The sequence below is a fragment of the Danio rerio genome, chromosome 5, assembly GCF_049306965.1.
Source record: "Danio rerio strain Tuebingen ecotype United States chromosome 5, GRCz12tu, whole genome shotgun sequence".
In the NCBI taxonomy this organism is placed as follows: Eukaryota; Metazoa; Chordata; class Actinopteri; order Cypriniformes; family Danionidae; genus Danio; species Danio rerio.
Window position 1 is genome coordinate 37,392,746 of NC_133180.1, and position 16,354 is coordinate 37,409,099.

The 16,354-nt window shown below is 34.9% G+C and overlaps 1 protein-coding gene across 6 annotated transcripts in view; it reads left to right on the forward strand.

Moving 5' to 3' along the window:
• Nucleotides 1-9,459, forward strand: part of eda (ectodysplasin A) — a 63,771-nt gene extending 54,312 nt beyond the window's left edge. Inside the window, exons 3-9 of one of the 6 annotated variants that reach the window (XR_012406151.1) lie at nucleotides 931-966; nucleotides 1,121-1,306; nucleotides 3,032-3,063; nucleotides 3,677-3,728; nucleotides 5,141-5,271; nucleotides 5,407-5,920; nucleotides 9,088-9,459. Coding sequence is in view for 4 of the 6 variants with exons in the window: in NM_001115065.1 (NP_001108537.1) it covers nucleotides 931-966; nucleotides 1,121-1,306; nucleotides 3,032-3,063; nucleotides 3,677-3,728; nucleotides 5,141-5,271; nucleotides 5,407-5,667 (698 nt within the window). In the remaining 2 variants the exon portion in view is untranslated. 6 annotated transcript variants of the gene reach the window in all.
• The last annotated feature ends 6,895 nt before the right edge of the window (nucleotides 9,460-16,354 follow it).

Consider the following 16,354-nt stretch of genomic DNA (forward strand, 5'->3'; position numbering starts at 1 on the left):
CAGACAACACAATGAAAGCGGCAGTCATTTACAAATGAGCTGAAGTAGTTTTATTACGAAAAAAAAAGACCCCCGAATACTAGCCAACACAAACACAAGAGTGACCTCAGGCCTTAGGAACACAGATCCGTCTCCTGAGAGTTTATGTGTGTGCGTGTGTGTGTGTGTGAGTGTATGTGTGCTCGTTTTTAAATCCCAGTGAGGACTTAAACCTGAATGCACACACTCAAGGGAACTTGTAGCACAGTGGGGACTTAAATTGTTGGTCAATTTGGGTAGGGGGATAGAAAATACAGTCTGTACAGTATGAAAGTCATTATCTCTATGTGAAGTCCCCTGTGCGTGTGGGTGTTTACCCTAGACTTTAGCTATAAAAGTCTTTGTCCTACTTGTTCATCACTGATAAGCTCTGATTATACAAATGTAGATTTGCTTGTGTGTTTGATCGGTTGTATTATAGATTGTTCATTCACATATGTTATCAACATTATACATGTGGATGTTAGAGGATCCAATGCTGCTTTAGTACTGAAATGTGTGTGTGTGTGTGTGTGTGTGTGTGTGTGTGTGTGTGTGTGTGTGTGTGTGTGTGTGTGTGTGTGTGTGTGTGTGTGTGTGTGTGTGTGTGTGTGTGTGTGTGTGTGTGTGTGTGTGTGCGTGTGCGTGTGCATGTGTGTATTTGTAGACAGCAGCAGAAGCAATTGTCCTTCAAATTACACATGGGTTTGTTTTTCTGTGGTCATGTGAGCGTCATTATCAATTTAGCCACTTTGAAGCAAATAAACCATCTCTTGGAATAAATCATCCGCTTTTTCTGGAATCTGAAACAGGATTTCAAGAGGAACATTTTGTTGCATGTGTGATTTGTGAATGTAAAATGATACATTTCCAACTGATTGTCTTTCTTCCTTCTGCTTATTCCTCATCCAGAAACTAATGGAAAAAAGAAAGGCGAGCGAAAAAAAGGTAATTTCATCATCCTCTCGCTGTTATTTGAAAATTGAGTGGCAGTTTTAGGAGCTTTGTTTTGCTTCTCATCAGTTGTTTCTAAGTGCTTTCAATGTTTCAGCTTATGGGAGACTGATCTTGCTTTCCTTTCTCTCTCTCTTTATGTCTTTAGGCAAGAAAGGGCCCCCTGGTGCTCCTGGACCTCCGGGGCCACCTGGTCCACAGGGTCCACCTGGAATACCAGGGATCCCAGGAATTCCAGGCAGCAACGCCATGGGTCCCTCTGGCCCACCCGGCCCTCCTGGGCCACAAGGACCACCTGGACCACAAGGACCACCTGGACCTCAGGGACCTTCAGGTTAAGACTGACACCTGCCTCTACATACAGTCAAAGCGAGCACTTCACATCTAGAGTGAAGCAGCAGAGCAAAATCAGTTTAAACCATGGGTCTCAAACTCAATTCCTGGAAGGCCGCTGCTCTGCACAGTTTTGCTCCAACCCTAATCAAACACAGCTGATCCAAATAATTAAGTTGTTCAAAAGAGTCTCAAACCCCTTGATTATTTGGATCAGCTGTGTTTGAGACCCATGGTTTAAATGATGGGGCTGCATTGCAGTGCCGTGTTTTTGTAGTCCATAGGAATTCATTGTTTAAAATTTTCAATTTAGTTGTTTCATTTTTGCCATTTATAATAACAGGATATAAGCTAAAATGATTGGGAAAGGTTTGTGAGCTGGGACATGAACTCAGGACTCCAGAAGCACAGTGGCTCTATATGTCGGCACACTACCCACAAGGCTATCAGTGCCGATTTTTTGTGTTATTCTAAGCATGTTATTTTGTAGTTTAATCATTTTTGAGACCAAGATGTATTTCACTAGTTTTGTTCCAGTTTTGATATAGTAGAATCCTCTTTATAATAAAAATAAATATAGATTAAGTAAGGAATAATGTACATCCTGCTGGTTTTTATCACAGAACAAAACCTGACCAGCTTATCAAAATCCCAGCATGAGGAGAAACGCATTACTCTGTTACTTGACAGAACAGCGAGATACAAGACATTGATCTGAGCTGTAATCATTTATTAGCCATTTAATTAAATATAAAGCTATTTATAAGTATCTAATTGAGCCTGTTTAATTGGTTATGCTATCAGGGGAAAAAGCATTCATTTTGACCAAGTTTTCCAGAGAGCCATGTAATAATCCTTGTTAGAAAAACAATTGTTTTTCCATTCAGGAACAAAATGCACTGACCCAGTATAATAATAGAGATGCCAGTTCAAGTTAAAGTTGTGCTTTTTATTGTCATTCCGCTACACATGTAGATATACAGTGGAATGAAATGTTGTGTCTTGCAGGACTACAGTGCTACATAAATAAACATAATCATAATTCTAAACACAACACTGGACGTATTTTAAACCTATATATAACTAACATATCAAAGTGGTAATCTAACTATGCTAACTACTAACTATGCACATTCTGTAAATACACACAACCTAAGACAGACTATACAAGTACATAGACAGAACAATATTGTGTAAAAGAAGTATTTTAAGGTTGAAGTAAACAAGCAGTGCAACATGATTTGTGATCAAGAAGGTAAAATGTCATATTCACTACTTTTCTTCAAGAAGACATAAAAGAAAAATATATATATGTAAATATACAATGTATAATAAATATCAAAACTCCAAATGGGTTGTTTTGAACTGTGTGCTAAAAACGATACATCTTGTATTTCTCGCATTCACAACTGCTTACATTTGGTTTTAAATAGCCCAAACGTTCACACATTTGCACTTAAAAGCACATGGAAATGATAAACCTGTTGTCTGAAACAGTCGTGTAAAATCCATCACTTGTCCTGAATGTCTTTCACGCTGGTCATCAGTGTTTTGTTCAGCTCTGCTAGTTGTAAAGATGTGTGGAAGCCTTCACTCCTGCTGTGAAGGGATTATACACAAAACAGCTTTGACATTTACAATTACATGATTCAAAGTTTATCACAATAATTTGTCACTTAACAGACACTAAACCCATCTAATTTTCCCCTTCCCCTTGTGTTAACAGGTGGTGAGAAAGGCAAACACAGAGAGGCACAGGTATGTGTGTTCATCTCCACAGACACACTGCACATGACTCCATATAAAAGAGATGATATTAGGGAGTGTAGATTAAAGGTCTTGTGAAATGCTTTAAAATGTGCATTTTTATTCGATGTTTCAAGTAATCTCAACCAAAACATGAATAGAGGGTGGGACATTGTGTAGCTCCTCCCCTTTAAAAAAAAAAACAGCCAATAGAGTTTTATTTCATCACCACTCTGCCTGTAAGAATGGTTTAGCCTAAGCGCATCAAATGAAAAGCAAAAGAGAAGCGTCTTGAAGGGGGTGGGGCATGTCATATACTAGAGAGCATTTAATTTGTTATGATGTGATAAGAAACTAGTATAGGTTGTTGTGAATAAAACCATTGATCCATTTAGGTGAAAGTGACAAACTACAAACTTTACATATCTATATCAGTTTTATATCTTCTATATGTGAATTTTGTCACTATTTTGGAGCATACTAGCATAATACTGATATTAACATAAAAAATAACCTTAGTTTAATTTCAGGGGACCTTTTATGGACACAAGCACATTTTCATCATGCTTTTCAGAGTGTGCGCAAAGATATAATAGATTTTTTAATGTGTTTGATGTTTCTGCAGCCAGCTGTGGTGCATCTTCAAGGTCAAGAAACCACTATCCAAGTGAAAGAAGGTAAGAGTTAAATAATGATCCTTCTCATAAAGAAATGCTTTTTTGTTTTTGTTTTGACTTCTTTGTATGAAGGGCTCAGCTGTAAGGATGGTCCACTGGCCATAATATGTGTACTTTGTTAGAAATGTATATTTCATGGAAAAAGTACCAGTCAGACGTTTTGAGTCAGAAATTTTTTCTTTAAATAAATACTTTTACACAGCAGTGACATATGTGACCCTGTGTCATAAACTTATTTCACAGGTACATTACAATATAAAGTAGATATTTATTAAGAATATATTTTGTGAATGTCCTACTGTGAATATATAAAAAAAAGCATAATTTGTGATTCGTCATAATTTATACTGCTATGAAGTAGGAACATAATTGGGGCAATTTTAAAAGAATTTTCTAAAAAATAAAAAATAATAAAAGGAGATTTTAAAATTCATGTGATTCCAGATTTGTCTCATCTTAACAGATCATACATCAATCTTAAGGTTATTTATGTAACAGGGTGTCTTCAGGGCCTAATAAAAGTCTTAAAATATCTTACATTTCAAAAATAGAATTTTAGGCCCTAAAAGTCTTGAATTCACTGAAATATTGTGTTGGTCCTGAATCATTTTAAACAGGTCTTAATTTTCCTCTGTCCACGTAAAGTCACCTAATCGGGCCAACACACATCCAGTCACCACCAATCCATCTCAATAAAACCTTTAACAAACATTTATTTATTAACTCTATATCCCAATATGGTTTAATTATCATCCTTACAATGACATTTGTTTATAATGTTTTTAATGTTTTAACTGGGCCAGAAAAAAATGTAAATCTGAAATTTCATTCCCAATGTTCTTAAAAAGGTCTTAAAGTCTTAGATTTGACTTGATGAAACCTGCAGAAACCCTGTATTAAGCTTTTGTGTGATTGAACCAAGTTCACATATTAAATTTGAAAAAATAAACACTAATAACGTTTTTTTAGAACTTTCTGCTCACATAAAAATTACAAACAGAAATTTGTGTCAGTTTCCACTGATAATTGATCGTTTATTCCATTCATAATAACATCAGATGTTTTTTAAATACCAAATCTGCATATTAAATTATTCAGATTCTGTCACTCTAATGACTGAAGTAATGATGCTTTGAATCACAAGGATACACTTTGAAATACTTTAGCATAAAGATGTTTAATATATGAAAAATATTTTAATAATAGTGTAAATAGTGTAATACTGTATTATAATAAGAGTGTAAAAGGCATTTTTCTTTTTTTAAAGTTTATTGATCATTGAAAATTAGAATTTTTTATGAAAATGTCAGTTTATATTAAAAAGCTCTCAACAGTTGAGCCCTGGTGTGTGTGTGTGTGTGTCGCTACAGTCACAACAGATGATTGAGTATTTACTGGTGTCTGTCTGTGAGATTTGTCAGAAGGTGTGCTGAAGAATTGGAGGATGATCTCGATCCACCAGAGAGTGTTTAAAATGCACTCGCGCTCTGGAGAGCTGGAGGTCCTACTTGACGGAACATACTTTATATATAGTCAGGTAGAAGTGAGTACAGTCCCTGGACTCTACTGCTTATACACACACACACACACACACATACACATATACAGCATGCGTTTCACAAATATACCACAGCAACATTAAAAGCCCCAATGCGCTTTGTGTGTGTGTTTGCACCAGGTATATTACCTGAATTTCACCGACATTGCCAGTTACGAGGTGATGGTGGACAAAACTCCGTTCTTACGCTGCACCAGAAGCATCGAAACCGGCCAGCGCAAGTTCAACACCTGCTACACAGCCGGAGTGTGTTTGTTACGAGCTCGTCAGAGAATCTCCATTCGCATGGTATACGAGGACACCTCCATCTCCATGAGCAACCACACCACCTTCCTGGGCAGTATCCGGCTGGGGGACGCCCCGTCTGCAGGACACACCTGATACCAAACCTGAACACATGCACAGATCAGTACCCAAAACACCCTCTGTCAGCCCTTACACACCAAAGCAGACTTTAAAAAAAGTTCTAGAAAACTGGTTTATGTGACTAGATGAGCTGAGAGACTATGTGTGTGTGTGTGTGTGTCTCAAATAGACTCAAACACACAGACGCACACACGTGCGCATGGAAGAAGTGAAGCTGCAGTGTTTTCAGGGACTGGAACTGCAAACAGAAGTGTTTATTTTTCTTCCAGTGAGAAACTCTACTGTGTTTCTATGCAGCAGACACTCAATCTTTACATTCAACAGCACACGCATAGCGAACCTGTGTACCAGTCTATTCTAAATAAGCACTGATAATGGCATTGTATTTAAAGCAGAATATCTATGTTCAGTTATCTCTCATCTTTTACACACAGTCAAGGATGTACAGTACCTGTTTTTAAGTCACAGCGTTCGGGACAGGATAGTGATGTTCAGCTTGATTTGCTCGTTTGGATTGGTTCTTTTACGCTTTATCTCTGTGCAGATGTTCAGGCACTGAATTTGATGGTTCCTTCATAATGCTTTTTTTTAGTATCCCTCATCATTCTGAATATGAAATACCCTACATCTTCTGTAGGGGGCAGCAGCGCTCCTCAACAGTAGATAAAGGCAGCACTAAAACGGTTGGACTAGAAGTGTTTGGATTAGAATACTGTTTTGCAGTAATTAGCATGCATATATATATAGTGCTCCGCATAATTGAGTACACCCCATTTTGAAAATGAATATTTATATCCATTTCTTAGTGAATCTAGGCTATGTATTTTGGTGCATTTACACTAAACATTTATTAAACAGATATATGTATTATTATATTATATATTAAAAATAACATTTTAGTCACCAAACATATTTAGAAATTGAAAGATAATACAATTAAATTAAAGCAAAATATTGCAAAATAATTTGCAACCTACAAAATTTCAACTGAATAATTCAAATTTTTTGCTTCTCTTGATTTTTCCTCTTTTTTAAAATTTGTATTTACTATTTTTCTATAACAAATAAATTTGGCTGTACTAGTTTTTGGAGCGTTATTTAAGTCATTTTGTTAGATAAGCTCCAGATTTGGCTTCAGTGCTGACTAATCTAATGTATATGCTCAAATATAATATTGTACAGCTTCCTATTAAAATATGAATTTAAAAGAGAGTTTTGTGAGGGGTGTACTTATATATGCTGAGCACTGTACATATATAGGGTGTATATAACCCCTCTGTGAAGTTTTAATTCTTTTTCAAATAATACACAAGTGTTGTTTAACAAAGCAAGGATATTTTAACAGTATTTCCTTTTCTTCTGGAGAAAGCCTTCTTAAGTAAATAGTAAGTTTTTCGCTGGGAGAAACTTCTAAAGTCAATATTATTAGCACCCTTTAAGAATTGTATTTAGATTGTTTCGATTAGCTACAAAACAAACCTCTACAGTGACTTGCCTACACTGTAAAACCCAACAGTCCACTTTATCAAATGAAATGAGTGCAGTTAACTCAAAATTGGCTGAAAGTTATTTCTTCTCGTATGAAAAGAGTTTTGAACTCAGTGTTGAAGGTAATGAGTTCATTAAACGCCTTATTACTTCAACTTAAAGGGGGTAAATTCACAGTCCTCATATAGATTATTTTTTAACTCAAATAATTTGTAGCAATCGGTTTCCTCAAACAGTTTGAGTTGCCTTAACTTATTGAGTTTTACAGTACTCAGTTGGTTTGAGTTCTCTTTACTCAAATAGATTAAGTTCACAGTACTCATTTGGATTTTTTTTTTAATTAAATGCACTGAAAAAAATTATTCAAAGATAATTGCTTGGATTTACTTAATTTTTCACGTTAAGTGGTTGTAAACAATTTATTTAGGCTGAATTTAAACAAACGAATTAAGTTAAACATTATTAAATTTAATTTGTTTGCTTAAATTGAACACAAATGAATTGTTTGCAATAGTTCTGCATGCAACACTTTTTTCAGTGTGGTTTGTTGCAATCCGTTTCCTCAAATGGTTCGAGTTACCTTCACTTTTTGGGTTTTACAGTGTAGTTAACCTAGTTTAGGTATCAGTATCTTGCAAAATAACTCTAAATTATGGTACTGTCATCATGGCAAAGACAAGAGAAATGAGTTATTAGAAAAGAGATATTTTAACTATTATGTTTAGAAATGTGTTGAAAAAGTATTTCTGTTAAACAGCAGTTGTAAAACATTTGGAAAAAAAGATTTATAGTTTCCCAGGAATGCTAATCATTTTGTCGTTAACTGTATACAGTGCACAGCATAAATGAGTTATTTTGATCCATTTCTCAGTGAGCAGATCATATATTTTGGTGCATTTAAACAAATCCACTTTATTCAACATCATCTTTGGGAATAGAAAGACATTTCATTTAAATATGTGCAGCAGTGAGCTACAACCTTTTCAGAATCTTGCTTTAAAATGAAATGTTCCAACAAATTAATTTTAAAGGTCAAAAAATCTGTATACCCTAATGATTGTTAGGTGAAACCATGAAATAACATCATGATCTACCTAAAATATCAAGGAGGACTTACAAAACATTCGATTTTATTCAGTTTGTTGAATGTTGTAATCATTTTTCTAACACCAAATTTAAATTTACAGTGTGCCCACACTCATGTTGATGAATATAAGTGTTTATTAAATAGGTATTCATATAAGTATTCATTAGGGTTTCAGTTTTAAATAAAACACCATTTCAAAATAGTCCACTATAACTTCTGAGACATCTTACTGAGCTGAAATGTGTAGTGTTCAGGATATACTGCACAGTAAACAGCAGGTACAGTGCTCAGCATATACAAGTACACCTCTCAAAAATCTTTCTTTTAAATTCATATTTTAATAGGAAGCTATACAATATTATATTTGTGCATATACAGTTGCCAGAATGTATATGTTGGGGAAAAATATTAAATATTTGTCAAAAATAAAGTAAATCAAGAAAAAAGGAAATATATAAAATGTAAAATTTTTGTAGTTTATATTTATTCTGCCATATTTTTTTTCTTGAATTGAATTGTTTTCTCTTTCTATTTCTAAATATGTTTGGTGAATAAAATATTGTTTTCATAAATATATGTCTTTAATAAATCTGTTTTGCTTAAATGCACCAAAATACATTTCCTATATTCACTGAGAAATGGATACAAATATTCATTTTCAAAATGGGGTGTCAGCACTGGATTCCGTTCTGAACATTTGCATCTATTTTCCTCTGATAGCCTTTCAGATTCTCCTTCACTGACAGTTCAGGATCCTGGATCTCAGAGAAAGACTGAATTATACCAGTGTAGTTGAGTTAATAGGAATCAGATCCCAGATCCTCACAGTGAGAACAAACTGCTTTATTGTGTGTTCAAAGGTCTCGGAATAAAAGGAGCCATGGGAATTATCGGGAACTTTCTGAAGAGAGCTGCTAATCTGCCCTCAGGTTTCCTCAGCGTCTTCCACATGGGAAAAAACTAAACTGCAGACTCTGAATGTGTTCTCATACTCTATTTCTTCCCTTCAATAACACATCCAATCGACAGATTGTTTAAGTTTTCAGTACCGGTGTTTGTGTTTTGTTTTTTAGATACGAGTGTTTTTGTAGGTAAGTGACTTTATACTGTATGTAGTCCTGTTTTACTGAAGATAATGTATATTTGTAAACTACACAGGGACTGTATATATGTACATAAGATATTTTGCTCCTTTTTGTAAATTTTTATGTCCTATTAAATTGTTTTTGAAAGCTTGGTTTTATTTAACTGTACACGGTGAAAGAGAATGAGTGTACGGCAAGCTGTTTTGACATTTGACCCATATTAGTATCTATTTTCATGTTACTTGTACAGTAGTCCCTCATTATTTGTGGGAGTTATTTCACATTCTAAAAATAACCCACGATAGGTGAAATCTGTGTGGTCAGCTTTATGTTTTACATATATTATAGATCAGGGGTTCCCAAACTTTTTCATTCCAAGACCCACCTTGGCAAGTAATTCAGTCTCAAGACCCAGCATAATATTTTAATATTGAAAAATGGGTAAAAAATGTATCCATTCAAAGCACTCAAAAATATATGGTGTTTGGCTTTTTGGATTATGTGATTTGATATGGACTAAATGAGGCTCGAAGTGCTTTTGGGATGCTGGCTGTAACTGTGATCATTTTTTGTTGACGAAGATACTCTTCTTTTTTTAGAAGAGAATATGATCAACCTTTGTTGACATATTCAGAATGTTTTTTCGGGTGTCGTTTAAGTTTTAAGGGTTTCATGTTAGCACTTGCAAGCTTTTCTAAGCATACAAGACAATGCAGGACTTCCTCACCCTCTGGACCTCTGCCGGCAATAAAACTGGGATTGAGGTAGAACTGATCATATTTTCTTTGTGGCTCCTTTTTAGATTTGGCTTGATCTGAAGATATATCAGAAGTCTGCGACGCCTTTAGTTTTAAAAACTTTTTAATTTTACCAAACACTTCACGGCTGCAGTCATGAGTGCTGCACACTCTTGACGTAGACACGTAACAGTTCAACACAAATGAATCTGACTCAGTCATTCAATGAATACTGATTCAGATTGTTTCAGCTCATGTGTTTCAACCTAAATGATTCATTTGAAAAACAGAATCGTCTCTAAAGAGTCGTTTGCTCATTATCGTACTGGTTTTGATTCACCGCAATGTAAATAGCTGCAGCTAAGTGACGTTTCGCGACCCACCTTTCCTCACTGACCCAATAGTGAGTGACGACCCACAGTTTGAAAAGCCCTGCTATGGATGTTTAAGGCTGTAAAACCCATCACTAAAAACTTGATACACTTTCCTCAGATATACATTAACATTTTCACACCTTTCTCTCTTGTTTAATCACTCTTAAACTTTAAACCTTCCTAGAAAAATAAGTCCACTATTATAGAATGAAACCAAAGATCAAAACTATTTAATCTTTATTTATTTCATAATGGCTCCTTCCATTTCATAACTTCTTCCTTCCTTTAACCTCCAGAAGTTAAAAATTTTTGTTCAATGGTTAGTATCATCCTCTGTATTTCGGGTGCTACCATGGGTGCCTTTGACGGTACAGAACGTTTCACGAACATTTTGGTGAGAAAACTTGCAAACATACAGTACAGCACTTCAGAGTCACACTGCTAGCGATGGAAGATTTATGTCAATTTGGCAAGCTGAACTCATTCTGTACTGCACAGGAGACACGGCAGTGAGGAGATTGATTAACAATGGTCTACAGCCAATCAGGACGCAGAACACAATGCGCTAATCAGGATACAGGACACAATGCGCTGTAGAAAAATGTCAAATTGCACGAAAATATCAGCGAAACTGCAAGGCCACAAAAAAGTGAACCATGTTAAAGCGAGAGACTACTGTACTTTGTCAATACTAGTATCTTTTCCATTAAGTACTAGTAATTACTCATTAGATACTAGTGCCTATTATTTAGTGCTTTTTTTTTTTTTAAATATAGTGCTTACTCATTAGACACTAGTATTTCTCATTAGATACTAGTACTCATTTAATACCTGTTAAAATAAGAACTGGCATCTAATGAATAAGTACTAGTAATACATGGGTACTAGTATCTATTTAATAGGTAATGAATGAATACTAGTATTTAATAAATAAATAAATAGTGTATAATGAATAAGCACTAGTATATTTAAAAAACAAACGCACTAGTATCTAAATAATAGGCACTAGTACTTAATGGAAAAGATACTAGTATCTAAAAAATAAGTACTGATAGCATAAAAATAGATACTACTATGGGTTATTAATAAGATGTAAAAACGGCTTGCCATAACGAGTGACCCGAACTGCAGTTTTGGCCTAGTTGGTGTGCAGTGCCCTCTAGTGTCTATTCGCAGGTGTTTAATTAAAGGGACAGTCAAAAATGAAAAGGTCTTCAACATTTACTTGCACTCAAATGGTTCTAAACTTTATTTGTTTATTCATTTTCCTCTGGCGTAGTTCCTTTATTCATTAAGGGTTGCCGCAGTGGAAGGAACCACCAACTTATCCAGCATATGTTTTACACAGCGGATGCCCTTCCATGCTGCCACCCAGCATTGGGAAACACCCATACTCTCTCACATGCACACACATACACTACAGCCAATTTAGTTTATTCAATTGACCTATAGCGCATGCTGTGGGGGAAAACCGGAGCAGTCGGATGAAGACAAACGCCAACACGGGGAGAACATGCAAACTCCACACAGAAATGCCAACTGACCCAGTCGGGGCTCGAACCAGTAACTTTCTTGCTGTGAGGCGATCATGCTACCCACTGCGCCACCGTGATGCCGGTTTTAAACTTTTATGATTTTTTCTCATCTGAAGAGATTTGTAAAACCAGCATCGATTGACATCCATATAAAAATGACAAAGTCATATATGATGTTGGTGACGCTGGGGAACAGTGGGTAGCACGTTCACCTCGCACCAAGAAGGTCGATGGTTCGAGCCTTGGCTGGGTCAGTTGCCATTTCTGTGTGGAGTTTGCACGTTCTCATCGTGTTTGCGTGGGTTTCCTCCAGGTGTTCTGGTTTCCCCCAAAATCCAAAGACATGCGCTAAAGGTGAATCGGGTATGCTAAAATTGACTGTGTGTGTGTGTGTGTGTGTGTGTGTGTGTGTGTGTGTGTGTGTGTGTACGTGTTTTTGTGACATATCAGGACACAAATCTGTATAATGACATGGGTATGACACAGGTATTACAAAAAGGAGGTGAAATATGAGGACATTGGTGACGTCCTCATTTCTCAAAATGCTTATAAATCCTACAGAATGAGTTTAATCGGAGAGTAATGCTGCACACAGTCTCCTGTGATGGTAGGGTTTAGGGGTGGGGTGGGGTGAGGGCAATACAATATACGGCTTGGGCTGCATAAAATGAATGGAAACCTATGTGATGTCCCCACTTTTCACAAAAACAAACGTGTGTGTGTGTGTGTGTGTGTGTGTGTGTGTGTGTGTGTGTGTGTGTGTGTGTGTGTGTGTGTGTGTGTGTGTGTGTGTGTGTGTGTGTGTGTGTGTGTGTGTGTGTGTGTGTGTGTGTGTGTGTGTGTGTGTGTGTGTGTGTGTGTGTGTGTGTGTGTGTGTGTGGATGTTTCCTAGTGATGGGTTGCGGCAAGAAGGGCATCCGCTGCATAAAACAAAATGCTGGATATGTTGGCGGTTCATTCCGCTGTGGTGACCATAGATTAATAAAGGGACTAAGCCAAAAAGAAAATGAATGAATATGATGTTAATGGCTTTAACATTCCAACATTCTTCAAAATATCTTCTTTTGTGTTCAACAGATAAAAGAAAACAAACCAGGTTTGGAACAAGTGGAGGATGAGTAAATGATGACAGATTTTTATTTTTTTATATATTTTATTTTTTTGGGGTGAACTATTCCATTGTATCTGCTCTTATCAAGTGCAGTGATGGTTGTGGCCTGATTTAGTTCAAGACTCAAGTAGGTGATTATTAAAATGAGTTCATAACTGCTAAAAATCGACATAGTATAACTGTGTGCAGTAGGTTAAGGGTGAAACTTAAACATACAAAATTCATGTTAATATTTACTTGTTTTGTTGTAGGCATCATATTTGTGGTTAAACTGTTCATAAATAGCAAGCAATATGAAAAAAAAACGACTGCTAGACTTTTGCTTTTATAAATCCATGATTCATTTTCATAAGCTCACTTTATAAGTTCCCACCAACTTCACTGTCATTCATTAATCATCTCTTGAGGCTTTAAATAATTTACATTTTAAATATGTTTTATCTGTGTTGTTGAATGAAATATATAGATTTGTTTTATATTTTAGGGTGAAGAAAATACATTTCCGAACTTACGGAGCAAGGAAATTTTCACAGCATGCCTGATAATATTTTTTCTTCTGGAGAAAGTCTTGTTTGTTTTATTTAGACAAGAATAAAAGCAGATTTAATTTTTTATTAACCATTTTAGGGCAATATTATTAGCCCCTTTAAGCTATTTTTTCAGTGGTCTACAGAACAAACTATTATGATTAGAAATGTGTTGAAGAAAACTTCTCTCTGTTAAAAACAAATTGGGGAAAAAAATAACCAGGGAGGAAAATAATTCAGGAGGGCTAATAATTCTGACTTTAACTGTACATACATACATACATACATATAGTGTTCGGAAAAAAATACTTAAGAAAGTAATGCATTACAATATTGAGTTACTCCCCAAAAAAGTAACTAGTTACGTTATTTAGTTACTTTTTTATGGTAAGTAGTAATGTGTTGCGTTAATTTTGAGTTACTTTTACTTGATCTCTTTTAGAACTTGCAGGGGGATTTTTTTTCTTTCTTCTTTAAACAGAGGAGCTCTACTGTATAACCTTTATTTACCTTTAAAAAATATGTTAAAAAAGAATGTTGGATAACTTACTGACCCCAGAGCTCAACATGCAGTAAATACAGGTTAATGAAAGTTTAAAGCAATGCATTTGCTACTTTTGTACATTTTGTCTCTTAATAAGTAAAATCTCCGTCCTTTCAGAAAATCCTCTTTTTCTTTTCTTCCATGTGTTCAAAATAATGAGAAATTTCCATGGCTGAAATGTAAGGCTCTGCTGTCTCCATTTCTGTTCTGATTCAATGTGACTGAACATTTTAATTCAGCAATTTATTTTAAAGTGAATTAACTCAAATAAAAGTAACTCAAATATTATTACTTAAATTTTTAAAGTGGTGTTGCTTCACTTGTTACTAGAAAAGTAATATCATTACGAAACCCGCATTACATGTAATGCGTTAAACCACCAACATTGTATATACAGTTGAAGTCAGAATTTTTAGCCCCTCTTTGATTTTTTTTCTTTTTTAAATATTTCCTAAATGATGATTAACAGAGCAAAGACATTTTCACAATATGTCTGATAATATTTTTTCTTCTGGAGAAAGTCTTGTTTTATTTCGGCTAGAATAAAAGCTGATTTAATTTAAAAAAAAACATTTTAGGGACAAAATTATTAGCACCTTTAAGCTATTTTTAACTAACCTGCCTAGTTAACCTAAATAACCTAGTTAAGCCTTTAAATGTCACTTTAAGCAGTATAGAAGTGTCTTGAAAAATATCTAGTCAAATATTAATAACTTTGTCAAAAATAAAATAAATCAGTTATTAGAAATGAGTTATTAAAACTGTTATTTTTAGAAATGTCCTGAAAAAAATCTGCTCTCCATTAAACAGAAATTGGGGGAAAAATTAAACAGGGGGGCTAATAATTCTGACTTCAACTATATATAAAACATTTTTGTTTAAATGGTCAAAAATTGTATTTATAGAAAATACATTGATGTAAAAATATTTTAATATTAATATTTTTGCTATTTTTTATGTTTTAAAATGTATTTAAAAATATATGAATATGTGTTGTTGTTTTTTTTACCATATAGGATCAGATGCAGACTTTTAATGAGTATTGTGATTTCAGTAGCTGCCCAAATCACTGTGTTTGATCATCAGATCAATGTCAATTCTTGTTTATTAAGACTCAGTTTCACTAAACATATCAGCTGATTGCTCTTGCACAGTGTAGAAAACTAAAATGTCCAATGTGTATTCAGTGTTGAGTGGTCTGCAGGGTGACGTAATGGTTAATAACACCTTACAATGTCATTCTTTCACAAACATGAAGGTTTCGCCACCTCTGTTTCCACATTCCTGTCTTACAGTCTGCATTGCACGCACACAAATGCAAAACACAGGATACACACTTGGTGCTAAGCTTTTGTCTAAAATCTCAGAACAATTAAGTCAAAGAGCATGAAACAGAAAGCAAAGGGCTCGTCCTCAAAGGCCCCTGGTGACTTCAAACAGGTAAACTCAACGGTTTCACCCTACATCTCACACCTCGCTCTGCGGCTGCTCTCTCATTGCTCAGAACAAAAGATGGGAAATAGGTTTTTTTTTTTGTGTGTATTGATTTTGACCACTGATCTATACGCAGAATAAGGCGGGGGTGGAGGTCTCACTGACATAGAAGAAACTTTTTGGCTTCCCCAAAGAACATTTTAGAGAAAAGTTCTTTTAAGGTTCTACCTTTTTAATCAAAAACACATTTTAATAGTGTGTAGAAATACATGTATCAATGTCAATTAATAAACTTGATTTTTTAAGCTTGTAAATGCATGGTAGGTTACTAACCAATGTTACTGATTACAAATTACAGGTTGAAAACTGCAGTCTAAAATCCGGACTATACTTTTAGATTGCTTTTGACCAAACTGGTTGATATTCTATAGTACTTTGTCCCTAAATTCTTAAATAACAAATTAATGTATAAGACAATTTTGTCAACACATTATTCATAGGTAAACTGTGTGACAATCAGTGGTGCAAAAACAAATTACAAATACTCAAATGACTGTAATTGAGTAGTTTTTCCTAAGGAATTGTAATTTACTAAGTAGTTTTAAAATGTGTATTTTTACTTTCCCTTGAGTACATTTTTAGTGCTGTACCAGAACTTTTACTCCACTACTAACCTTCCACCTGCAGTCACTACTTTATTCTTGTCTATGGGGATTAGAAAAATCAGTCCTGTGTTTCCTGTGTAATCAAATCACGCATAGAAGATAAATCACATTATAA